This window comes from Homarus americanus, unplaced genomic scaffold, assembly GCF_018991925.1.
Source record: "Homarus americanus isolate GMGI-L3 unplaced genomic scaffold, GMGI_Hamer_2.0 scaffold24319, whole genome shotgun sequence".
Classification (NCBI taxonomy): Eukaryota; Metazoa; Arthropoda; class Malacostraca; order Decapoda; family Nephropidae; genus Homarus; species Homarus americanus.
This window is the reverse complement of record NW_024732443.1, coordinates 521,205-546,749: the sequence shown is the minus strand read 5'-3', so window position 1 is coordinate 546,749 and position 25,545 is coordinate 521,205. Positions and strand designations below refer to the sequence as shown.

Here is a 25,545-nt window from a genome sequence, read left to right as displayed (position 1 = left end):
AATACGTTATGGATATGGTTGGTAGAGGAGAAGGCTGTATGTATCAGTATTTAGACACTCCACACAGGCAAGACTAACGGTGGATGTGTCCCAGTGTCCGTGCAAGGCTTACCGCGTGCACTGGAGACTCGGGCTAATAGATGTATGCGTCAAGTGTCATCACCTAATGTTACCAGACAGGGTGAATGGCCCCTATCCCTGGGTCAGCTTAAGAGTAAATCATTTCTCTCAAATCTTGACTAATAAAATGAACTCCTAAGTCTTCTAATTAGGAATAGTTTTACAAAATTATATAAGCATTGGATTATGTAAATATGCAATTAATTAACATTCATTGAGTTAAGGCGATTTTACGGGACTATGGGACCAAAAACTTCTCCTGTAAAGTGAGAAATATATCAGTATATTTTATTATCAAGGTTTGAGTACATTGAAATGACTTACTACCTATATACTGCTGAGAAGGTGTGATGCTACTTGTCTTGTAAGCTCCGCACGGTGTTTTCTCACAATATTGTCTGCTCATGATGACGACAATTCTCATCCCAGCAAATGTGTGTCTCTGTGATTATTTGCTGTATTGTGTGATGATTTATCCATCTTGCTTGCAGATAGATACGAGGTGTTCACGGGTCTTATACCATGACTCACCTGTGTGTGATAATATTGAATCACGTGTGATTCTTCACTCGGCTTATTTTATCTTCTGATGAATCGCCCTAATGCTAACCCAACCCAACCCAACCCAATGCTAACCTAACCGCATCCCCCCAAACAGCATTAGGGTGGTTAATCTTCAGTTGAAATAAACTAGGGTGGAGATTCTTCAGGTGATGCAAATTTCAACGTTACGAGTAAGATGTTATCGGAGGGCGCTAGTGAGTTGACATTTTCTATGTTGACGTTTTCTTTGATTCAATAAGCGTAGAAATGGTCATTGACGCACGATCATGAAACTTACTCAAACATATATACTTATTAGATACATATAGACACCTGATGATATATATTGAGTTATATGGACTTTTACAGTATATATTCAATATTTAGTTAGTATTTGATTTTGATATAGAGATTAAGTTAGAATATAGATGATAGAATTTAGTTATATAGATTTTTAGGAAATTTTTAATGGTAAGTAAACATTCGTAACATGTGGCTTATGTAAGTTTAATGGTAGTCATACACACACACACACACGAACTAATAAACTCAAAAAATAATAATAAAAACAGATTAAAACATTGAATCACAGACTAAAATTAAAAATACAAATGAAAATTGTGAGAAATGACATAGAATTGAAATAAAAACACATCGTATATAAATGGATTCATATAATACCTTTAATAATTGATTTTGAATTTAGTTAGACTTTAGGTATGACTACCACACTGTAGCTCTCCTGAAAATGTATATAGTGAGATTTAAATAGTTCTATGTATATATATATATATATATATATATATATATATATATATATATATATATATATATATATATATATATATATATATATATTATATATATATATATATATATATATATATATATATATATATATATATATATATATATATATATATATATATATATATATATATATATATATATATATATATATATATATGATGTTGGTTGATGTATATGGGAGAAGATGTAAGATTTTTTATGGCAGAAGTAACATTTATATAGGTGAGGTGACAAGTAGAAGCATCAGGAAAGTAGACAAAATTGGCATAAATCGTACAAACAATGTACCTAGATACTAGAGGTAAACAATAATAGTAAACAATAAGGCAATTCGACCAAGAACAGCCAACAATGCCACGAGATCGTTGATTCCACTCGGGTCCACCACAAATTGAGTTCTCGGAAAAATAACTCGGCATTCAGAAAAATAATTCGGAACTGGCCTTTGACTTTAATAATTAAGAAAGACTCATTTTAGAAAACCAGTTTGTATTGATGTATGTATATTGAGAATTAAACCAGGAAGTTGTAATGGAATTTTTCAACATATGGGGACTAATAATATACACTATCATCATACATAAAGTGTGAGATGTACAATTACCCACGATGCAACTTGCAACACCGAGACTATTGCAAGATTTTAATACTTTACTGCAATGATATAATGATTCTTTCTCCTTTTCTGCATTTTTTATATATATATCAAATTGCACATGTTGCACTGGATTTTGTTCTCTTTTGCACTCAATTGCAACTTTTCCATGCAGTAGTACAGACATAGATATGCACCCATGTTATTATAATTATTGAATTTATATATATATTTTTTTACTCTGCATATATTAGCAATTTATTCTTTACACATTATGAAAATGGTATATATATTGTCTTAGAAAAATGCCCTTGATTCTGCCCTCCCTGCCTGCCTGTCTGCTCCCTGAGACACTGTGAATTGGAGGTATGAAAGCAGACACGCAGGCAGGGAGGAAAGGAGCAAGGAAGGACATTTTTCTGAGACTCTCGACATTGACATAAAGGAACCAATTTCTCTTTCCTTCTCTTTATAAACCAATTAATATAAAAAATCACTTTAGATAATAGTTAGAAAAATAATTATCATTCATTTCAGAAATTTGTATAGCTAGTTGGCTTTTGAGAACTAATGAAAGATTTGACAATGAACTTCTGTTAATGGATGGGTCTTGTGGTGTAATGGCTGACCTATGGGGCCTTTTTTTGGAAGTTTCTCTGTAAATAAAAAAAGTACAGAACGAGATATATTTTGATAGTTATATAGACTTCATTTTTTTATTACATTTAATCTATTTTTAAAAGACTGGAAATTATAGGAAATTGCCAAAAGTAAAATACATTAAAAACAAAATCAAATTCTAAAATTATAGTTGAAAATTATATTAAAAATAATATAAAAATCGTAAAATATATAAAATTACAAGAAATTAAAATTGCTGAGTGATTATATATATATCCTAATATAATTAAAACGATAATAATTGATATATTTTTGTTCAGGAAATATACCAGGCTATATTAATAAGTACATAATCTAGTTCTGTTATACCACACTGGGGTATCAATGCTATAATTTGGTATAATTATAGTGACGATGCTATAATCAGAGTGAGAGTTTGATACATTGATGCTATTAATAAAATCGGGAGTGTTGTAGGTTGACGCTATCACTAAACACCGCGGCGATAGTTTGATTGATATGAAATAAGGTCAAGTTCTTCCTTAACGAGTGTGAATCATCTAGCCAACATACCTGATTTAATACAACCTCAATGGCGGTATTATTCTCGATTTTAGAAGAAATATATAATGGGGGTCTCGCATATGAAGCTCGGTTAGTATATATGTCAACAATGTCTTAGGCCAAGTAAGTAAAAACAACTGAACATCGTAACAAGGTCACATATTAGTTTTTCCTTCAGTAATATAATACTCCTTAAATTATAGGGAAATAGTTCAGCCACATGTTATATAAATAATTAATACTAGTAATTAATAAGTATAATTCTCATATAATTACTTTGCAAACTTGAAATTTCACTACATTTTATAATGCTAAAACGTCAATATATAATAATTGTTCTAGTTTAATGTATTGAGGTGTTAAGTACGCAGCATACATATAATAACAGTATACCTCGTGTCTTTACCCCAATCAGAATCGCGAGGACTTTTTGCTTCACGAATTATGGCCATGGAATGTACCTATGTTCCCCCACTGAAATACAGAAGTTTACATTGGCTTGGTTTCTGGTAAGTGTTATAATGTGTGCCGTTGTTGTGTAAAACAATATTAAAACAAATATCTTAATGTAATGATTTGCGGAATATTTATATGATGAGCCCCTGTAAATGCACTAGTGAAGGGGACTGTACCTAGGCTATATGACCAGCCCCCTGTAAATGCACTAGTGAAGGGGACTGTACCTAGGCTATATGACCAGCCCCTGTAAATACACTAGTGAAGGGGACTGTACCTAGGCTATATGACCAGCCTGTAAATGCACTAGTGAAGGGACTGTACCTAGGCTATATGACCAGCCCCTGTAAACACACTAGTGAAGGGGACTGTACCTAGGCTATATGACCAGCCCCTGTAAACACACTAGTGAAGGGGACTGTACCTAGGCTATATGACCAGCCCCTGTAAATACACTAGTGAAGGGACTGTACTAGGCTATATGACAGCCCCTGTAAATGCACTAGTGAAGGGGACTGTACCTAGGCTATATGACCAGCCCCTGTAAATACACTAGTGAAGGGGACTGTACCTAGGCTATATGACCAGCCCCTGTAAATGCACTAGTGAAGGGGACTGTACCTAGGCTATATGACCAGCCCTGTAAATACACTAGTGAAGGGGACTGTACCTAGGCTATATGACCAGCCCCTGTAAACACACTAGTGAAGGGGACTGTACCTAGGCTATATGACCAGCCCCTGTAAATGCACTAGTGAAGGGAACTGTACCTAGGCTATATGACCAGCCCTGTAAACACTAGTGAAGGGGACTGTACCTAGGCTATATGACCAGCCCTGTAAACACACTAGTGAAGGGGACTGTACCTAAGCTATATGACCAGCCCTGTAAATGCACTAGTGAGGGGACTGTACCTAGGCTATATGACCAGCCCCTGTAAATACACTAGTGAAGGGACTGTACCTAGGCTATATGACCAGCCCCTGTAAATGCACTAGTGAAGGGGACTGTACCTAGGCTATATGACCAGCCCAGTAAACACACTAGTGAAAGGGACTGTACCTAGGCTATATGACCAGCCCCTGTAAACACACTAGTGAAGGGGACTGTACCTAGGCTATATGACCAGCCTGTAAACACACTAGTGAAGGGGACTGTACCTAGGCTATATGACCAGCCCCTGTAAGCACACACTAGTGAAGGGACTGTACTAGGCTATATGACCAGCCCCTGTAAACACACTAGTGAAGGGGATTATACCTAGGCTATATGACCAGCCCCTGTAACCACACTAGTGAAGGGGACTGTACCTAGGCTATATGACCAGCCCCTGTAAACACACTAGTGAGGGACTGTACCTGAGTATATGACCAGCCCCTGTAAACAAACTAGTGAAGGGGACTGTACCTAGGCTATATGACCAGCCCCTGTAAATACACTAGTGAAGGGGACTGTAACTAGGCTTTTGTAGGTTAGGTTAAGTTAATTTAAGGTTAAGTTAAATTAGGTTAGGTTAAATTAAGGCTGGATTTAATTAGGTTAAGTTAAGTGAGAAGAAGCCGTAGAAATTTCTATACACAATTCTACCTCACAGTAAAACGTCCTCTACACCTTACAGCAAGATGCTCCAGGACCTGTTAGGGGAGCTGTTCCTCCCCTGCGACATGCCTGAACCACCAAAACAAAGCTTCTTCAAGGGGCTGTTTGGTGGTGGAATCTCTCAACTAGATCGCGAGGAACTCTGTAAGTTATTCTGAGTCATAATGTCTTCGATAATCCCCAGGTTCTATGACAAAGGGGTCTTGACAGTGAGAGGTTCTATGACAAAGGGGTCTTGACAGTGAGAGGTTCTATGACAAAGGGGTCTTGACAGTGAGAGGTTCTATGACAAAGGGGTCTTGACAGTGAGAGGTTCTATGACAAAGGGGTCTTGACAGTGAGGTTCTATGACAAAGGGGTCTTGACAGTGAGAGGTTCTATGACAAAGGGGTCTTGACAGTGAGAGGTTCTATGACAAAGGGGTCTTGACAGTGGAGAGGTTCTATGACAAAGGGTCTTGACAGTGAGAGGTTCTATGACAAGGGGTCTTGACAGTGAGGTTCTATGACAAAGGGGTCTTGACAGTGAGAGGGTTCTATGACAAAGGGGTCTTGACAGTGAGAGGTTCTATGACAAGGGTCTTGACAGTGACAGGTTCTATGACAAAGGGGTCTTGACAGTGAGAGGTTCTATGACAAAGGGGTCTTGACAGTGAGAGGTTCTATGACAAAGGGTCTTGACAGTGACAGGTTCTATGACAAAGGGGTCTTGACAGTGAGAGGTTCTATGACAAAGGGGTCTTGACAGTAGAGGTTCTATGACAAGGGGTCTTGACAGTGAGGTTCTATGACAAGGGGTCTTGACAGTGAGAGGTTCTATGACAAAGGGTCTTGACAGTGACAGGTTCTATGACAAAGGGGTCTTGGCAGTGAGAGGTTCTATGACAAAGGGGTCTTGACAGTGAGAGGTTCTATGACAAGGGGTCTTGACAGTGAGAGGTTCTATGACAGGGGTCTTGACAGTGAGAGGTTCTATGACAAGGGGTCTTGACAGTGAGAGGTTCTATGACAAAGGGGTCTTGACAGTGAGAGGTTCTGTGGCAAGGGGTCTTGACAGTGAGAGGTTTTATGACAAGGGTCTTGACAGTGAGAGGTTCTATGACAAGGGGTCTTGACAGTGAGAGGTTCTATGAAAAGGAGTCTTGACAGTGACAGGTTCTATGACAAGGAGTCTTGACAGTGAGAGGTTCTATGACAAAGGGTCTTGACAGTGAGAGGTTCTATGACAAGGGGTCTTGACAGTGAGAGGTTCTATGACAAAGGGGTCTTGACAGTGACAGGTTCTATGACAAAGGGGTCTTGGCAGTGAGAGGTTTATGACAAAGGGTTGACAGTGAGAGGTTCTATGACAAGGGTCTTGACAGTGACAGGTTCTATGACAAAGGGGTCTTGGCAGTGAGAGGTTCTATGACAAGGGGTCTTGACAGTGAGAGGTTCTATGACAAGAGGTCTTGACAGTGAGAGGTTCTATGACAAAGGGGTCTTGACAGTGAGAGGCTCTATGACAAAGGGGTCTTGACAGTGAGAGGTTCTATGACAAAGGGGTCTTGACAGTGAGAGGTTCTATGACAAAGGGGTCTTGACAGTGAGAGGTTCTATGACAAAGGGGTCTTGACAGTGAGAGGTTCTATGACAAAGGGGTCTTGACAGTGAGAGGCACTATGACAAAGGGGTCTTGACAGTGAGAGGCTCTATGACAAAGGGGTCTTGACAGTGAGAGGTTCTATGACAAAGGGGTCTTGACAGTGACAGGTTCTATGACAAAGGGGTCTTGACAGTGACAGGTTCTATGACAAAGGGGTCTTGGCAGTGAGAGGTTCTATGACAAAGGGGTCTTGACAGTGAGAGGTTCTATGACAAAGGGGTCTTGACAGTGACAGGTTCTATGACAAAGGGGTCTTAAACATGACATAGTGTCAGGTTCTATGACATCCCCAGATAGACCAACTATCTCATCTCACTAAAACTCCATCTTTTTATATAACTAATGCCAAATAAATATTAAACTCTGTTCTCTAACGACTAATTCAATATAACGTACTGTGCTGTTTTAAAACCTTGCTATAGTTGAGGCCAAAAGTTAGCTCCCGCGGTGAAAGGTGATTCACAGGCTCTCTGATCTTGTCTACCCTAGCGGATATCTATACCTTTTTCCAAGCTAACCTGACCCCTAAGCCCCACCCCTCTTCTATTCTAATAGCTGATTGGTTCATAGAAAATTCAAGTTATGTTCACAATAGGGAAGCAGACTGTTATTATCTAAAATAATGTTATATATCTGGACTATCAAAATGCAAATGATTTTAAGGCAATTCATAGAGGATGGTAGAAAATTTTAAATATTTATCATAAAAACTTGATGTAAATTCACGCTTATATACGTACAGTCCTGGGGGGGGGGGGATATAACACTGATGGGAACCAATGAGCTGTTTGTAGCTATAGACGATGGACGGGGCGTTATGGGCCAGCTTAGCGGGGAAATAATGTAGTGCAGATGTGGTGTTGTGTCTTGTTTGGGGGTCAATGCTGGTTCATTTTGGGACGGAGCAAACTTTTGACCCCTAATATATGTGTCTCAGATAGTAATGTATTGTTGAATATATTGTAATATTTTTTTTTTGCCATAATTTTTTTTTTTTTTTTTGCCACATTTTTTTTTTTGCCATAAATTTTTTTTTCATAATTTTTTTTTGCCATAATTAATATAAATTTAGGGGTGACCTGAAGATTAGTCACCCTTAAGCTTTTGTTTTTCACTGTGATTAATTACTCTAATGATACTTGGGTGTTAGGTTAGGTTGGATTAGGTTAGATAGACTGATTTAGATTGGGTTAGGTTAATTTAACTTACATTATGTTAATTTAGATTAGGGTAATTTTGGTTAGATAATGTAAAGTTAGGTTAGCATTAGAGCTGTTAGGTTAGGTTAGGTTAGGTTATTATAAGGTTAGGTTATTAGGTTAGGGTAGGTTGGGTTAGGTTAGGTTAGGAAAGGTTAGGTTGGGTTAGGTTAGGTTAGGGTTAGGTTGGGTTGGGTTGGGTTGGGTTGGGTTGGGTTGGGTTAGGTTAGGTTAGGTTAGGTTATTATTAGGTTAGGGTAGGTTGGGTTAGGTTAGGTTAGTACAGTATTAGGTTGGTTAATTATAAGGTGTAATAAGCTGGGGACTAATCTTAAGGTAATGTGAAATATATGTTGCTGATGAAAAGGTTTATAGATTATAATCAATGCGTGTTCCTAACCTAACCTAACCAACGATCATGTGTCTACAGTTGGCGAAGCGTCCGGTAAGGGCTCTCGCAGCGTAGCCAAGCACTTGCCCGGCCCTACCTCCCAGCTTGAGGGTCTGAACGCTCGGGCCGGAACCATAGCCGGCGACATCTCCAGAACTCGCATGTTGATGGTCGAACGAGGAGAGAAGTTGGGCCAGTTGGACGAGAAAACGGAGAAGATGATGAACGAGGCGGAGGCGTTCTCTTCGGTGGCACATCAGCTTATGCTCAAGTACAAGGATAAAAAATGGTACCAGCTTTGAATTGACTCGCAGTATGATATTGGTGATAAGAGAAACCAGATATAAATATTTCCTTAATCTGACACTTGCCAGCTCTGTGATACGAGGGTTCACTCGCCGGTAACGCTATGAGGGGAGGCGTGGCAAAACGGCCTCTGTAATCGGCGAGGCGAATTGCTCTCTCGTAGGATCCACTCGTCGAGAAATGCCACGTAGATCGCTGACGGTATTTCTCCACTGCGGTAGTTATCTCAAGATTGGTCTTTGTGTGAGGATCCTGAACAACCCTCCCCCTTGTTATCTCACAGTTGTTGATTGGTGTATCAGAGGTCAACCGAGGTCAACCGAGGCCGTACCGTGTTAGGTGAAGATAGCCGAGTTGTTATGACTGGTATGATGATCTTCTCTTAGGGATATAATGTTAATAATGTTATACCTTACTGTCGAGAGGTAGTCAGTGTCGTACTGTTTGTAAATAAGTAAAAAATGTACAGAGAACAGTGTAAGAATGTGCAGTGAGAAGTTGTAGTTACTTGTAAAATCCCAAGGTTTTTTTTTTTTTCTTCTTTTGTTTGTTTGAAGGTGTGACAACATAGCCAAACCTGCAGCCTTGGATAGAGTGTAAAATGGCTGCACAATAACAGTTGCACCTTGTGGTTGTGAGCTCTCTCTCTCTCTCTCTCAGCCAGTGGTCCAAACCATTGCAGTAGAAAGCCTGACCTACCAAGCAAGGATTCCACCAATTTCTGTAGGAACCACTTCTAAGATGTGGTTTAAAAAGAACTGTCGCCAGTAAATTAAGTCATTAAAATTGACCCTATTCCACCGTGTCGTTTGTTTAGTTCTCAAATCCACCACTAATGGCTTCAGGTAACTTAAACCCCTTTTACGATTAATCCGCGAATCATGCAGTACAGTTATGGAGGTTTGTTTACGTCTTTACTCCCACAATGATCCCGGCTAACCATCGTTACCCTCTACACCAATAAGGTTACTATATACAGTAGTTCGATTAGATGATTGGTTGATTATTATTTTTAACAATATAAGGATTTGGGATATTTTTTCCTAGTCTTGATTCTTTCTTAAAGTTTGTTGAAGGCTTAGGTAGAATTTCTTTCATTATTCTTCATCTGGAAGTTAGTGCGGTTACCTCTCATCACTAAGTCCTAGGTTCAAACACTCCAAGTCAGATGTGAGATGGGTGCGAACCATCCCGAACCATCCCGAACGTACACAGGCTCACCACACGACAGGTTAGAAAACAGACACATGGTGAGGAGAGTAAATTACAAAAACAAAAACCCCGGTTACCACTAATGGCTGGAAAAGTAACGAGATAACCAAGAGAAACGAATATTGTTTAGTTTTGAGAATTTTGAAGAATTATATAAACATCTTAAAGAAAAATTCTGTCAGGACTCTTCTTCCCATCTCTGAACCCAGGGACTCATCAACCTGTGACTCCGAGACATAACACGGTATTAACCCCATAGGTGGTGCACCGGGTGATGTCTCGGATTCACTGGTTCATGAGTCCCCTGGTTCATGAGTCCCCTGGTTCATGAGTCCTCGGGTTCATGAGTCCCCGGGTTCATGAGTCCCCTGGTTCATGAGTCCCCTGGTTCATGAGTCCCCTGGTTCATAAATTAGAGAGATGACTGATATGGGTTTGTATTGGTGGATGTTTCTCATGGTCAGGATTCTAGAGGGTGGGGTATCTCCTTACTATATCAGCCTCCCAGTAATGGAATTCCAAACTTGTTTTCACTGATACGATACTAAAAGATTAAGTGAATGTTGAATGTTGTTTGAGAGGGAATGTTATGATAGAACACATCTTTTCCAGCATTAAGTGAATGTTGTGTGAGAGGGAACATGATCAAGGAGCACATGATGATGAATGGCCTTTATATTATGGAGAAAATATCACTCCTCTTCACTCTGCCTACACCATCAACATCTCAAACACACATGGATTAAAAACGATTCTTATTTGTGCTTTTTTTTAAGTGGAGTGAAGAATAAGGAAGGAATTTTTTATTTTCCGACAAGATTTACATTCCTGCGTTTTTTATATCCCGTGGGCGGCCTCTTAACAAATTCATTTATCACCCAGACTCCCCCAGACATACACAAACAAAATGTCTTTATAAAATACAGTTTATTTAGCCTGAAATTACAGATACATAGTAAATAATAACATGCACGACTGAAGCAAGTGGGAGTCGTGGTGAAAAATGCGCATACGGGTTATGTAACGTGCCGATGCAGGATGAGTAACGGGGGTCTTGCTAGGAGGGAATAGGATCGACGATGAAAGACCTTCCTCCATCGTAACAAAAATGGTACTGACTGCATGAAGTGTGGGTGGAAGAAGACACAGAGGAAACCTGAACGACGACTCTGGCTGTATGTCGCAGTCTGGGTACTCCGGCCGTGTGTTGCACTCCAGGGATTAGTGCCCAATTTTTTTTATTTCACTTTATTACAAATCTAAAATATTCCTTCAAGGTTAAAAAAAACCATTAATAATACAAATGGATTTATGATTATATACCAGATTTTTAGTGTGGCCATTGAGAACTAAGCGACTAATCGACGCCTGTCTCTTTCAGATTAGACGAAAGCGAAGCCCGACACCAACAAAATAATTTCTACAGAGGACAAAGAATCCTTCCTTCGTAGGCTCACTGGCATATATATGTAAATACCTAGGTCACTCTGTATTAAAGCATTATATCCGAAGTGACATTTATAGACATACTGCGGTTTTTTTCCTGACCGGGCGCATAGTTGTGGAAAAAAAATTACCTTTAGCAATCAGCTTCGTGTTATGTATTTGTGTTAGCATTGTATTAATTTCAAAGTGCAGATGTTAATGTCAACTTTTATAATTATGCCGACAGCAATTCTTCCGTCGCATTTGGGAACTGACCAATCAGGTTTCTCCGTGAGTCAGGAGTCGAGCCGTATATATAAAAAAGAAAACAAAATCAATGGGTATATGTTTATCTATTGTGACTTGGTTGTGTTTAACAGAGGTTTGTGTTATAATCATCTCGGACTTATAAGCTTTAAGGAGCTGTGTCCATGTCTTTAATAAATAAACTCTAGGATGATACTATTCACACACATCACTATTAACCCACATTAAACCTTCTCTCTTTTCTTCTTTCTTCAATTACTTTCTCCCATTTTCGTTCCTTGTTAAGATTTAAACAAATAATTTATATATAGTAATTCATCTCTGTATTTAAATTGCGTTCTGTGATGTCTATGTTTATTTGACCTTTGAAGTGACTAGTGTATTAACTTTACCGTGATATTTATTTATTCATTAGTATTGTCATGTAACCTTGTGCTATGTTATTGGTGGATAAATCTCTCTCTCTCTCTCTCTCTCTCTCTCTCTAATCAGTTCATCTCTGCATATATCTTTTTAATTTTAGTTGCATTTAGTGAATTATTCCAAATTTAAAGAGTTAAATTAATATTTTATTTGATTTCTTTTGTAATCTAAGCCTTCAATATTCTTCTTGTGCCGTCACTCAAAAAAACTATCCTTACGAAATTGTGTTGAAATACGACGCAACGGACGAAGGATTCTGACGACCCAGCCGAGATGCCCCAGCCGAGAGAAGAGTCGCAGCCGTTCAGGGGAATTCATCGACCTCCCCGCCCTAAGTAACACCTCCTCCCTGTCCTAAGTAACACCTCCTCCCTGCCCTAAGTAACACCTCCTCCCTGCTAAGTAACACCTCCTCCCCGCCCTAAGTAACACCTCCTCCCTGCCCTAAGTAACACCTCCTCCCCGCCCTAAGTAACACCTCCTCCCCGCCCTAAGTAACACCTCCTCCCTGCCCTAAGTAACGGTAGTTTTTTGAGATGGCGGAACAATACACCGACAAGTATTATTATATTCCTGAGAGCTAAGTTCATGGCTCAAGACATAATAATGACATGGAAATGATTTTAAGCTCTTGGGGTTATGTTAAATTGGAACCGATTTAACCTGTTAATGATATGTTAAATTGGAACTAATTGAAGCTGTTGGCTGATATATTGATAATTAAGACCTATAATGTAAATTGATGATAATTATAATTAGGATGGCTTTAATTGCTTATGATTGTGAAGGTTAAAACTGACGGGAAAGTTTTCAAATGTGGCAAAACTGTACTGGCTAACACGCAATATGGTTAATGTTGCTTAAGGACCACGGACATGATCACTAAACTGTATTTATATATATTTGGTTTTTTTCGAAAGTAAATGACCCAAGCTTAAATTACCCAAACCTAACCTAATCTAACCTAACCTACCGTACCCTAACCTACCCTAACATACCTTAACGTACTCTAACCTAACATATCCTAATCATCCCTACCGTACCATAATCTAACCTAACTAACCTATGGTAGTTTCAAATAGGTTAAGTTAGGTTAAGTTTGAGAAATTTTGCCGTCATTTCAGCAGAAGATAAAATATAATAGTTACGTGATCTTGTTTCGCGGTGACTTACCATTGGCTGTCTTGTTTCTAGCATTTCCTTTCTTCTTCTCTGTTACTTTACACTCATCTTTCGGCTGGTTCCACACGCTAGGCTAGACTCACCAAGTACGGGAACCAAGTCTTGTTTATGTGATACTGTAGTTGCATTTGTTATTATTGAGGACACGAGAGTAGATGTGAATTTTCCTTCTGACTTTTGATATAAGTGATTTAAACTCCATGATTATTTTTGTTGTTGTGAAGAGGGTGTCTTATTTGGAATGGCTTTAGGCTAATGTATAAATTATAAGTATAAACTGTAAGGATGTTATTTTTATCTATAATTTGGAAAAGTGTCTTTAGGGGTAAAAATAATTTATATGTAGGTATGTTATTTGCCTGTAATTATAGGTATGTTATTTCCCCCTTCCTATAATTTGCCTGTAATTATATATACTGATAAAAAAATTGCTTATATTTGAAAGTACAGCAAAAGACTTTAATAATGAGGAAAAAACGAATATTCATCAGTGAATTTATTGCTCCGCTAGTATTGTTCAACACCGCTGAGCTACAAGACCCGTGGGTGAACAGCACTCTATGTTGAGTTACATACCAATTAATGATAAAGCTATGCGTTATTTAAAAGACTTTGTTGACCAGCAAGTACAGTGTAACCTCGATATAATGGACTTCTCTCTCCAGATAATCCATTAGACTGAGGTTTCATATCCAACGGAACCTCGATATAATGGACTTTCATCTCTATGTAGTTCGTTAAATGGAGGTTTCATATCCAACGGACCCTCGATATAATGGACTTTCATCTCTATGTAGTTCGTTAGATGGAGGTTTCATATCCAACGGACCCTCGATATAATGGACTTTCATCTCTATGTAGTTCGTTAGATGGAGGTTTCACTGTATAATAATGTACTGTATGACATTTAATTTATTGTGTAGATTGTGTTTCTAATGTGTGTGTGTGAGGAAGGTTTGTTGCATTCCCACTGAGTTGAGTTGGAGATACTATCGACGTGGGAGCCAGTGAACCGCATAAGGGACCCAACTGCGTGTCTCAATAAGGCTCGTTTTCCACCTTTACACTACGGAAAATAAGCTCTATTGAAGGTCTGTTGTTTAAGCGTTTATATTTATTTCCCTGCTCGTTTAGTACCAGCTTACAAAATCGTGTTACTTTAGCGACACAGTTTTTTTAATGTACAGAAAAATTCAGCTTAAAGTTACCAAGTAAAGGTCTGACTCACTTAGTATATACTGCACAGATTACACAGACCTTTCTGCTAACTTAGTTTACAAAGCGTTTTAATATGTTGTTGTTTTCGCATCTGTAAACATTTGTGTCAACTTGTAAATTTGCTATTGATCATTCAACACACACACTCACCCGGGCGCTGATTAAGATGAGATACCTTTTTCTGATGGGTTATGGCATCCTGATTCCCACACTGTCTGTCTGTCTGTCTGTCTGTCTGTCTGTATTTCACGGACGAATTTATAAACAACTTTCGTAATTTCATCCGTGAAGAATAACTTTAACTGTAGCCATTTTTATGTGAAGAATAATTTACATTGATAATTTATGTATTGTGGATAACTCTTATTTATTTTTTTACTTGGAATTCGTATTTATTTGATAATTATTTGGGTATTTTGTATTTTACGAGGAATTTTAACTTTTTGGGAGTTTTCATGTTCAATAATTTTTATTCGTAATTAATATATGGAGGAAAAGTTTCTGCCTGTGAAGATGTCTAAATTTACAGTGAGACCTCGATATAATGAACTTTCATCTCTATACAGTTCATTAAATAGGGGTTTCACATCTAATGAACCCTCGATATTATGGATTTTCCATTATATCGAGGGTACGTTAGATGTGAAACCCAAGTCTAATGGATTACATGGGGAGATAAGTCATTATATCGAGGTTACACTATACTGTAGATATGTCTCCCAGAGCATCTCAGTCGTGATGTAAACAAAATCTCAGTTGCGTAGATTCTCCCCTGATACTACAAGTTTACAGAAGAGCAGTTTTGAAATAATTTGTTTTAATAATATTGAATCATTAAAAAACCCTTCCCTAGTTGGTTTTAATAACACTTAATCATTAAAACCCTTCCCTAGTTGGTTTTAATAACACTTAATCATTAAAAAACCCTTCCCTAGTTGGTTTTAATAACACTTAATCATTAAAAAACCCTCCCTAGTTGGTTTTAATAATATTGAATCATTAAAACCCTTCCCTAGTTGGTTTTAATAACAATCATTAAAACCCTTCATTAGTTAAACCAGCGTAATATATTTATGGGTATTATTAATTTTTTATAAGAGTGTCATTATCATTTTACCAATAAGCCTTACATGTTTGTTTTCATTCTCTCGTGACATGATAATCGCCTCGTTGTTAACCTTTACATGTGATAATTCCTTTAATTATACAGAATGAGTTATACCCAGAAAATTATACGATTGTGGGGAGTCTGTGGACCAGTGATGTGATTTATAGCCAAGGAATAATTACTGGAGACTGTTGATATAATTTATAGCCAAGGAATTATTACTAGAGACTGTTGATATAATTTATAGCCAAGGAATAATTACTGGAGACTGTTGATATAATTTATAGCCAAGGAATAATTACTAGAGACTGTTGATATAATTTATAGCCAAGGAATTATTACTGGAGTGGTGATATAATTTATAGCCAAGGAATTATTACTAGAGACTGTTGATATAATTTATAGCCAAGGAATAATTACTGGAGACTGTTGATATAATTTATAGCCAAGGAATTATTACTGGAGACTGTTGATATAATTTATAGCCAAGGAAATATTACTGGTGACTGTTGATATAATTTATAGCCAAGGAATAATTACTGGAGACTGTTGATATAATTTATAGCCAAGGAATAATTACTGGAGACTGTTGATATAATTTATAGCCAAGGAATAATTATTGGAGACTGTTGATATAATTTATAGCCACTGGAGACTGTTGATATAATTTATAGCCAAGGAAGAGACTGTTGATATAATTTATAGCCAAGGAATAATTACTGGAGACTGTTGATATAATTTATAGCCAAGGAATTATTACTGGAGACTGTTGATATAATTTATAGCCAAGGAAATATTACTGGTGACTGTTGATATAATTTATAGCCAAGGAATAATTACTGGAGACTGTTGATATAATTTATAGCCAAGGAATAATTACTGGAGACTGTTGATATAATTTATAGCCAAGGAATAATTATTGGAGACTGTTGATATAATTTATAGCCAAGGAATAATTACTGGAGACGTTTGATATAATTTATAGCCAAGGAATAATTACTGGAGACTGTTGATATAATTTATAGCCAAGGAAATATTACTGGAGACTGTTGATATAATTTATAGCCAAGGAATAATTACTGGAGACTGTTGATATAATTTATAGCCAAGGAATTATTACTGGAGACTGTTGATATAATTTATAGCCAAGGAATTATTACTGGAGACTGTTGATATAATTTATAGTCAAATAATTATTCCAATTCTAAATAGTACTTGTCAATACAGGTAGTGTGTAACAGAGATCCAGTACTTGTCAATAGTGTGTAACAGAGAGCCAGTACCAGTGCCGGATTTAGACCTGTGGAGGCCCATGGGCAGCCTCTTTGTGGAGGCCCCCCTCATTATAACTACCCAAGAGGGTGGGGTGGCGAGTGAAGCGAGCCTAAACATCTGGGAGTTCCGGGGGACGCTGTAGGACCCCCGGGAAAATTTTGAAATTTGAACACTTCTTTGGAGAATTTTGAAGCCATATGCAGTTATATTGAGGAAATTAGAACATTGAGAAATTTTTAATTAACTGTATATAACCAGGTATTCTTGAATTTCAAGGAGTAGCTAGCCTAATTTCTATCACGCTTCTTGCTGAACATAATTTTACGTGATGGAATAGATAAACATGAATTTTAAAGAATGAAAATAAAATAATCCAAATGAATAAACAAATAAATAAAATATTGTAATATGTGGAGGCCCCCAGATTGTGGAGGCCCCTGGGTAGCTGCCCACTTTGCCCACTCCTGGATCCGACCCTGGCCAGTACTTGTCAACAGTGTGTAACAGAGGCGTGATCGACCACCCACGTACCAAACACATCACTCAGTAGCAAGGAGAGTAACATTAAGCAGATTATTAGAGGATTTGTAATGTGTTGATTTGAAAATGACGTTGTATTATTGATATTATTTTTTACTTTAACGCTCATATAAGGTGGTAGAAGGATGTGTGTGTGTGTGTGTGTAAGATATTTTTTGGTGTGTGCATTTGAGTTTGGTAATAGTACAGAATAAGTGATTTTCATACCTGTAGACACACACACACACACACACACACACACACACACACACACACACACACACACACACACACCATTGATAACCCTAAATATAAAGAATGTTCATAAGGGCCAGAGTACCAGGCACGTAAACCTAATCCGCTAATTGGGATTTATTTACATTATATCAGTCTGAATTACCCTAATCCATAATTTATCGTCGCTTGGTCTTATTTTTTAACCCGGGGATTAAATACTTTGGCTTAAGGGTATTAGTTGACTCGAGTGACTTAACTTAACATGGGAATAAGTGACTCGGGGGGGGTTAAAGCTATACTAAAGGGGTTAAAGCTATACTAAAGGGGCTAAAGCTATACTAATAGGGTTAAAGCTATACTAATGGGGGTTACAGCTATACTAAAGGGGTTAAAGCTATACTAAAGGAATTAAAGCTATGTTAATGGGGTTAAAACTATACTTAAGGGGTTAAAGCTATGCTAATGGGGTTAAAGCTATACTAAAGGGATTAAAGTTATGCTAATGGGGTTAAAGCTATACTAAAGGGATTAAAGCTATGCTAATGGGGTTAAAGTTATATTAATGTGGTTAAAGCTTTACTAAAGGGGTTAAAGCTATACTAAAGGGGTTAAAGCTATACTAAAGGGGTTAAAGCTATGCAAATGGGGTTAAAGCTATACTAAATGGGTTAAAGCTATACTAAAGGGGTTAAAGCTATGCTAATGGGGTTAAAGCTATACTAAAGGGGTTAAAGCTATGCTAATGGGGTTAAAGCTATACTAAAGGGGTTAAAGCTATACTTTCACCACACTTTCTACCACAACCTTACATAACTTTCACCACACTTTCTCCCATTTCCTTACATAACTTTGACCAGTTTCTACCATTACCTTACATAACTTTCACCACACTTTCTACCATTACCTTACATAACTTTCACCACACTTTCTCCCATTACCTTACATAACTTTCACCACACTTTCTCCCATTACCTTACATAACTTTCACCACACCTACCATTACCTTACATAACTTTCACCACACTTTCTCCCATTACCGTACATAACTTTCACCACACTTTCTCCCATTACCTTACATAACTTTCACCACACACTACCATTACCTTACATAACTTTCACCACACTTACTACCATTACCTTACATAACTTTCACCACACTTTCTCCCATTACCTTACCTAACTTTCACCACACTTTCATTACCTTACATAACTTTCACCATATTTTCTACTGTTACCTTACATAACTTTCACCACACTTTCTACCATTACCTTGCATAACTTTCACCACACTTTCTCCCATTACCTTACATAACTTTCACCACACTTTCTACTGTTATATTACATAACTTTCACCACACTTTCTCCCATTACCTTACATAACTTTCACCACACTTTCTCCCATTACCTTACATATTTTTCACCACACTTTCTCCCATTACCTTACATAACTTTTACCACACTTTCTACCATTACCTTACATAACTTTCACCACACTTTCTACCATTACCTTACATAACTTTTACCACACTTTCTACCATTACCTTACATAACTTTCACCACACTTTCTCTCATTACCTTGCATAACTTTCGCCACACTTTCTACCATTACCTTACATAACTTTCACCACACTTTCTACCATTACCTTACATGACTTTCACCACACTTTCTACCATTACCTTACATAACTTTCACCACACTTTCTACCATTACCTTACATAACTTTCACCACACTTTCTCTCATTACCTAACATAACTTTCACCACACTTTCTACCATTACCCTACATAACTTTCACCACACTTTCTACCATTACCTTACATAACTTTCACCACTTTCTACCATTACCTTACTTAACTTTCACCACACTTTCTCCCATTACCTTACTTAACTTTCACCACACTTTCTCCCATTACCTTACATAACTTTCACCATAATTTCTCCCATTCGTTGAGCATATTTACATCCATTGACCAATACTACAACGACAAGGTAACGGAAATAAGTCGATTGGAATGTTGATATATTTGAGGATAGATCAATGCCGTTAATGGATATGATGAGATCTACATAAAACCGCGTTGGTTACACAGCCAGAGATATTAAGTAGACCTTAGGTGGTAGGTTGTAGTGTAGGTCAATAATGTTATCTGTTGTGTGATAGATTTGTGTCTTTTCTTCTTAACTAAACATGTGGGAGACATTTTTACTGTACACTATGCCAAACCGGGTAAGGGGTTTGGCGTCACTGTCGGGCGCCACGAGACGGCCGGACATCAAACACACGACGTGGGGGACCTTGTGACAGCCATCAGTCATACACGCTGACCCTGGCGCCCGATACTGACCCTTATAATAATAAAGCTTATATTCAACCCTGTAGTATTGTAGTCAAGTTTAGGATAGCGCATAGAGTATTAGCTAACACTACTAACCAATTTGCTTAGAGATAAACTTTTCTCCAGCTACGCCTCTCTGTGTACCGTACAATATTTATCCATAGAATAGTCCGTGTGATCTATTTTAATCTCGTCCGGCACTTACATCATTACCACACATTAATTAAAAGGTTTACTTAATGATGGCAAAATCTTGGAGTAAATTTGTAATCCAGTCAAAGATATACGTTGACGGTTGTTGCTATTTATCCTCAAAATGTCATGTAGAAGGAGTTGACACGAGGTTTAGATAGTGACATAGGGTGATTATTTTTGGGGGTTAATCGAGGGTTCTTAGTTTTATTGACATTATTAAAATGTTAGTAAGAGAAAGTTTTTTCACTCCTAACTTAGTCACTTTTAGGTTAGTTTCACCCTGAGTCACTTAATCGAGGTTAATTTCACCCTGAGTCACTTAATCGAGGTTAATTTCGCCCTGAATCACTTAATCGAGGTTAATTTCACCCCAAGTCACTTAATCGAGGTTAATTTCACCCCGAGTCACTTAATCGAGGTTAATTTCACCCCGAGTCATTAAATCAAGGTTAATTTCACCTTGAGTCACTTAATCGAAGTTAATTTCACCCGGAGTCGCTTAATCGAGGTTAATTTCGCCCCGAGTCACTTAATCGAGGTTAATTTCGCCCCGAGTCACTTAATCGAGGTTAATTTTACCTTGCGTCACTTAATCGAAGTTAATTTCACCCTGAGTCACTTAATCGAAGTTAATTTCACCTTGAGTCACTTTATCGAGGTTAATTTAACCCTGAGTCACTATATTGAGGTTAAATTCACCATCTGAAGTAACATAATCAGTTTACCCAAGTTGAAATATTATTGCAAAAGGGAATTTTTTTTATAAAGTAATCCGATAGTATAAAGCGTTACTTAGTTATCCAGTTTATTCACGTACAGTTATCCAGGTAATTCACGTACAGTTATCCAGTTAATTCATGTACAGTTATCCAGTTAATTCACGTATAGTTATCCAGTTAATTCACGTACAGTTATCCAGTTAATTCACGTACAGTTATCCAGTTAATTCACGTATAGTTATCCAGTTAATTCACGTACAGTTATCCAGTTAATTCACGTACAGTTATCCAGTTAATCCACGTACAGTTATCCAGGTAATTCACGTACAGTTATCCAGTTAATTCACGTACAGTTATCCAGTTAAACACGTACAGTTATCCAGTTAATTCACGTACAGTTATCCAGTTAATTCACGTACAGTTATCCAGTTAATTCACGTACAGTTATCCAGTTAATTCACGTACAGTTATCCAGTTAATTCACGTACAGTTATCCAGTTAATTCATGTACAGTTATCCAGTTAAACACGTACAGTTATCCAGTTAATTCACGTACAGTTATCCAGTTAATTCACGTACAGTTATCCAGTTAAACACGTACAGTTATCCAGTTAATTCACGTACAGTTATCCAGGTAATTCACGTACAGTTATCCAGTTAATTCACGTACAGTTATCCAGTTAATTCACGTACAGTTATCCAGGTAATTCACGTACAGTTATCCAGTTAATTTACGTACAGTTATCCAGTTAGCATCTTACAATTGCTATAATTTGTTATGTAATTGTTATAGAAAATAATCCTTGGCTATAGTACTGTGTGAAAGTTATATAATTGGTTATAGTCTGTATGTGAAAGTTGTAGTGTGTGTGAAAGTTATAGTGTGTGAAAGTTATATAATTGGTTATAGTGTGTGTGGAAGTTATAGTGTGTGTGAAAGTTATATAATTGGTTATAGTGTGTGTGGAAGTTATAGTGTGTGGAAGTTATATAATTGGTTATTGTGTGTGTGGAAGTTATAGTGTGTGTGAAAGTTATATAATTGGTTATAGTGTGTGTGGAAGTTATAGTGTGTGAAAGTTATATAATTGGTTATAGTCTGTATGTGAAAGTTGTAGTGTGTGTGAAAGTTATATAATTAATTGGTTATAGTGTGTGTGGAAGTTATATAATTGGTTATAGTGTGTGTGGAAGTTATAGTACTGTGTGAAAGTTATATAATTGGTTATAGTGTGTGTGGAAGTCATAGTGTGTGTGAAAGTTATATAATTGGTTATAGTGTATCTATTTTCAATGATAATTCCTTCCGGTGTTTTGATAACCTAACCCTAGCCGAGCCTAACCTAGCCTAACCTAACACGCACTTAACCTAACCTAACCCTAGCCTAGCCTAACCTAACACGTACTTAACCTAACATAACCTTAACATCACTTACCTTACTTAACACTAACCTACGCCCATACAATTTACAAAGGTATCTTTCTTCGCTGCTCTGGTGATGTAGAATTTGTTACTTTATTCTGCCCTACTTCATAATTATCTACCTTACACAAACTGTTTTCTTCTGGTGATATTATTAAAAAAAAAAAGAAGTATTGTATATTATTTATAACTTTTAAAACTGTTAGTTGTAGAATGTGGCTGTAGACATGAAAGTGTGTTATAGTATTCTAGAAATTCATGCCAAGTTAATTATCTTGTGAAACATTGCAAATCTGGTATAGATCACGAGACATAATTACATCTGTTTGTAAACTGGCTGACGACTTTGGGAGAGATAGCCGGAATGACTCGACTAACTAGACAGTTAGTTGTGGTTGTTCGGTTATCACTCGTGCCTGCTTGCACATGGTTGTAGAAGGTCAAGCAATTGCCTTAAGAAAACTACAGAACTATGCTGTTAAACCCTCACCCACCCTTTAAAAATACAAGTGTTATGTGCGAAATTTCCACTGGTAATTGTTGCAGTTATTTACCTGTACTAGTTGCATCTGTTAATGGTAGAAAGTATACTGCTTCTGTTAATGGTAGGAGGTATACTGCTTCTGTTAATGGTAGGAGGTATACTGCTTCTGTTAATGGTAGGAGGTATACTGCTTCTGTTAATGGCAGAAAGTATACTGCTTCTGTTAATGGTAGGAGGTATACTGCTTCTGTTAATGGTAGAAAGTATACTGCTTCTGTTAATGGTAGAAAGTATACTGCTTCTGTTAATGGTAGGAGGTATACTGCTTCTGTTAATGGTAGGAGGTATACTGCTTCTGTTAATGGTAGAAAGTATACTGCTTCTGTTAATGGTAGTAAGTATACTGCATCTGTTAATGGTAGAAAGTATACTGCTTCTGTTAATGGTAGAAAGTATACTGCTTCTGTTAATGGTAGAAAGTATACTGCTTCTGTTAATGGTAGAAAGTATACCGCTTCTGTTAATGGTAGTAAGTATACTGCATCTGTTAATGGTAGAAAGTATACTGCATCTGTTAATGGTAGAAAGTATACTGCTTCTGTTAATTGTAGAAAGTATACTGCTTCTGTTAATGGTAGAAAGTATACTGCTTCTGTTAATGGTAGAAAGTATACTGCTTCTGTTAATGGTAGGAGGTATACTGCTTCTGTTAATGGTAGAAAGTATACGGCTTCTGTTAATGGTAGAAAGTATACTGCTTCTGTTAATGGTAGGAGGTATACTGCTTCTGTTAATGGTAGGAGGTATACTGCTTCTGTTAATGGTAGAAAGTATACTGCTTCTGTTAATGGTAGGAGGTATACTGCTTCTGTTAATGGTAGGAGGTATACTGCTTCTGTTAATGGTAGGAGGTATACTGCTTCTGTTAATGGTAGGAGGTATACTGCTTCTGTTAATGGTAGAAAGTATACTGCTTCTGTTAATGGTAGGAGGTATACTGCTTCTGTTAATGGTAGAAAGTATACTGCTTCTGTTAATGGTAGGAGGTATACTGCTTCTGTTAATGGTAGGAGGTATACTGCTTCCATTAATAGTACTGTATACCACCCTACTATAAAACAGCGATTATATTCTCTATAAGGTGTTACTCCCTCTGTTACATTAGTCACCTAACCCCAAAAAATCGGATCTTCGTAAACAGTGGAGATGAGATGTGCTTAATACAGGTTTGTGGGGAATAGATTAAAATGGAGAAAAAACAAGTATCATCATTTAACCCCCCTGTTTCACCTTGCTCATACAGGGGCCAGGGTATGTACAGTGCTTAAAGAAATTTATCCTTATTTGTTGTATATTTTATATTATCTCATTTAGTTATTTATTTTAGGAACCTGTGCTTGTATTATTGAAATTTGTGTATATTCTACGTTTGTGTGTTTGGTTATTAATGATGATAACCCTGTATAATTGGTTTGTATAATTATAACTTGTTTTAATAGGTATAGTTAAAAGTGTCAATGATAAATATTTTGCAGCAATTGACAGGTTTTTTGTGTTATTGTTATTGCTACCTTCTCCTGGCCTTGATGTGTTGGGCGTCACAGTCTATGGTGGGGTCAACATTTTCATTAAATCAGTAAATAAAAATATCATGATAGTAATGTTTCTCTTTTTTCCTTCATGAATTTAGTAGTGTTTCTCAGTGTACGTTCATTTAGTAGTGTGTCTCAGTGTACGTTCATTTAGTAGTGCGTCTCAGTGTACGTTCATTTAGTAGTGCTTCTCAGTGTACGTTCATTTAGTAGTGTTTCTCAGTGTACGTTCATTTAGTAGTGTTTCTCAGTGTACGTTAATTTAGTAGTGTGTCTCAGTGTACGTTCATTTAGTAGTGTGTGTCAGTGTACGTTCATTTAGTAGTACGTCTCAGTGTCGTTCATTTAGTAGTGTGTGTACGTTCATTTAGTAGTGTGTCTCAGTGTACGTTCATTTAGTAGTGTGTGTCAGTGTACGTTCATTTAGTAGTGCTGTCTCAGTGTACGTTCATTTAGTAGTGTTTCTCAGTGTACGTTCATTTAGTAGTGTTTCTCAGTGTACGTTAATTTAGTAGTGTGTCTCAGTGTACGTTCATTTAGTAGTGTGTGTCAGTGTACGTTCATTTAGTAGTGTGTCTCAGTGTACGTTCATTTAGTAGTGTGTCTCAGTGTACGTTCATTTAGTAGTGTGTGTCAGTGTACGTTCATTTAGTAGTGTGTCTCAGTGTACGTTCATTTAGTAGTGTGTCTCAGTGTACGTTCATTTAGTAGTGTGTGTCAGTGTACGTTCATTTAGTAGTGTGTGTCAGTGTACGTTCATTTAGTAGTGTGTCTCATGTTAATTTTGTAACGTTTCTCATACACGTTAATTTCATCTCAAAGGGCAATAAGGCAGTGCCCTACTGCCCATGGCACTGTTGGTTGTCTCACACTCAGGATAGGTTGGAGAAAGGAAACTCACAATGCGTTTTCTGTATATAAATATATATGAATGTACAGTGCAGTTTGGTGCTGGGAAGTTGCTGCGTGGTTAGGAGCTTGCTGAGGCAGCTGGTTGGCTGAGGAGATTGTTGAGAGATCTTGTTGGTTCGGGAGCGTGGAGTAGAGAGAGGCCTTCACGGCGAGGCTGAGGAGCTTGTTGA

The 25,545-nt window shown here is 37.3% G+C and overlaps 2 protein-coding genes and 1 long non-coding RNA gene across 6 annotated transcripts in view; all 3 read left to right on the top strand.

Annotated features, from left to right (window-relative positions):
• LOC121868878 (syntaxin-binding protein 5-like) overlaps positions 1–12,097 on the top strand; it is a 76,229-nt gene extending 64,132 nt beyond the window's left edge. For 2 of the 3 annotated variants that reach the window (XM_042369870.1, XM_042369869.1), the window contains one exon: positions 3,669–3,796. In XM_042369870.1, coding sequence (XP_042225804.1) covers positions 3,669–3,795 — 127 coding nt within the window. In that variant the 3' untranslated portion in view covers position 3,796. Of the gene's footprint in view, positions 1–3,668; positions 3,797–5,327; positions 5,453–8,581 lie in introns of those variants that run through there. The other variant, XM_042369872.1, reaches the window with a different exon arrangement.
• Positions 12,098–13,742: 1,645 nt separating this feature from the next.
• Positions 13,743–15,929, top strand: LOC121868879. The gene is made up of 2 exons (XR_006089473.1): positions 13,743–14,104; positions 14,233–15,929. It is a non-coding gene; the product is annotated as an uncharacterized LOC121868879 (long non-coding RNA).
• Positions 15,930–18,997: 3,068 nt separating this feature from the next.
• On the top strand, positions 18,998–24,528 carry LOC121868877. Of its 2 annotated transcripts, none has more exons than XR_006089472.1 (2): positions 18,998–23,053; positions 23,945–24,528. XR_006089472.1 is itself a non-coding variant. In XM_042369868.1 (2 exons), the coding sequence occupies exons 1-2, from the start codon at positions 22,860–22,862 to the stop codon at positions 24,009–24,011; spliced, it is 963 nt and encodes a 320-aa protein (XP_042225802.1). In that variant the 5' UTR covers positions 18,998–22,859; the 3' UTR covers positions 24,012–24,528. The 2 variants fall into 2 exon arrangements, 1 of the variants encoding a protein (XP_042225802.1); XM_042369868.1 differs by having other exon boundaries at positions 18,998–23,755.
• The last annotated feature ends 1,017 nt before the right edge of the window (positions 24,529–25,545 follow it).

Excerpts from the sequence above, each read along its gene's own strand:
- LOC121868877 (XM_042369868.1), top strand. The coding sequence starts at position 22,860 with ATGCTGTTAAACCCTCACCCACCCTTTAAAAATACAAGTGTTATGTGC. Across the intron at positions 23,756-23,944 it reads GCTTCTGTTAATGGTAGGAG|GTATACTGCTTCCATTAATA; the intron begins GTATACTGCTTC and ends TAATGGTAGGAG.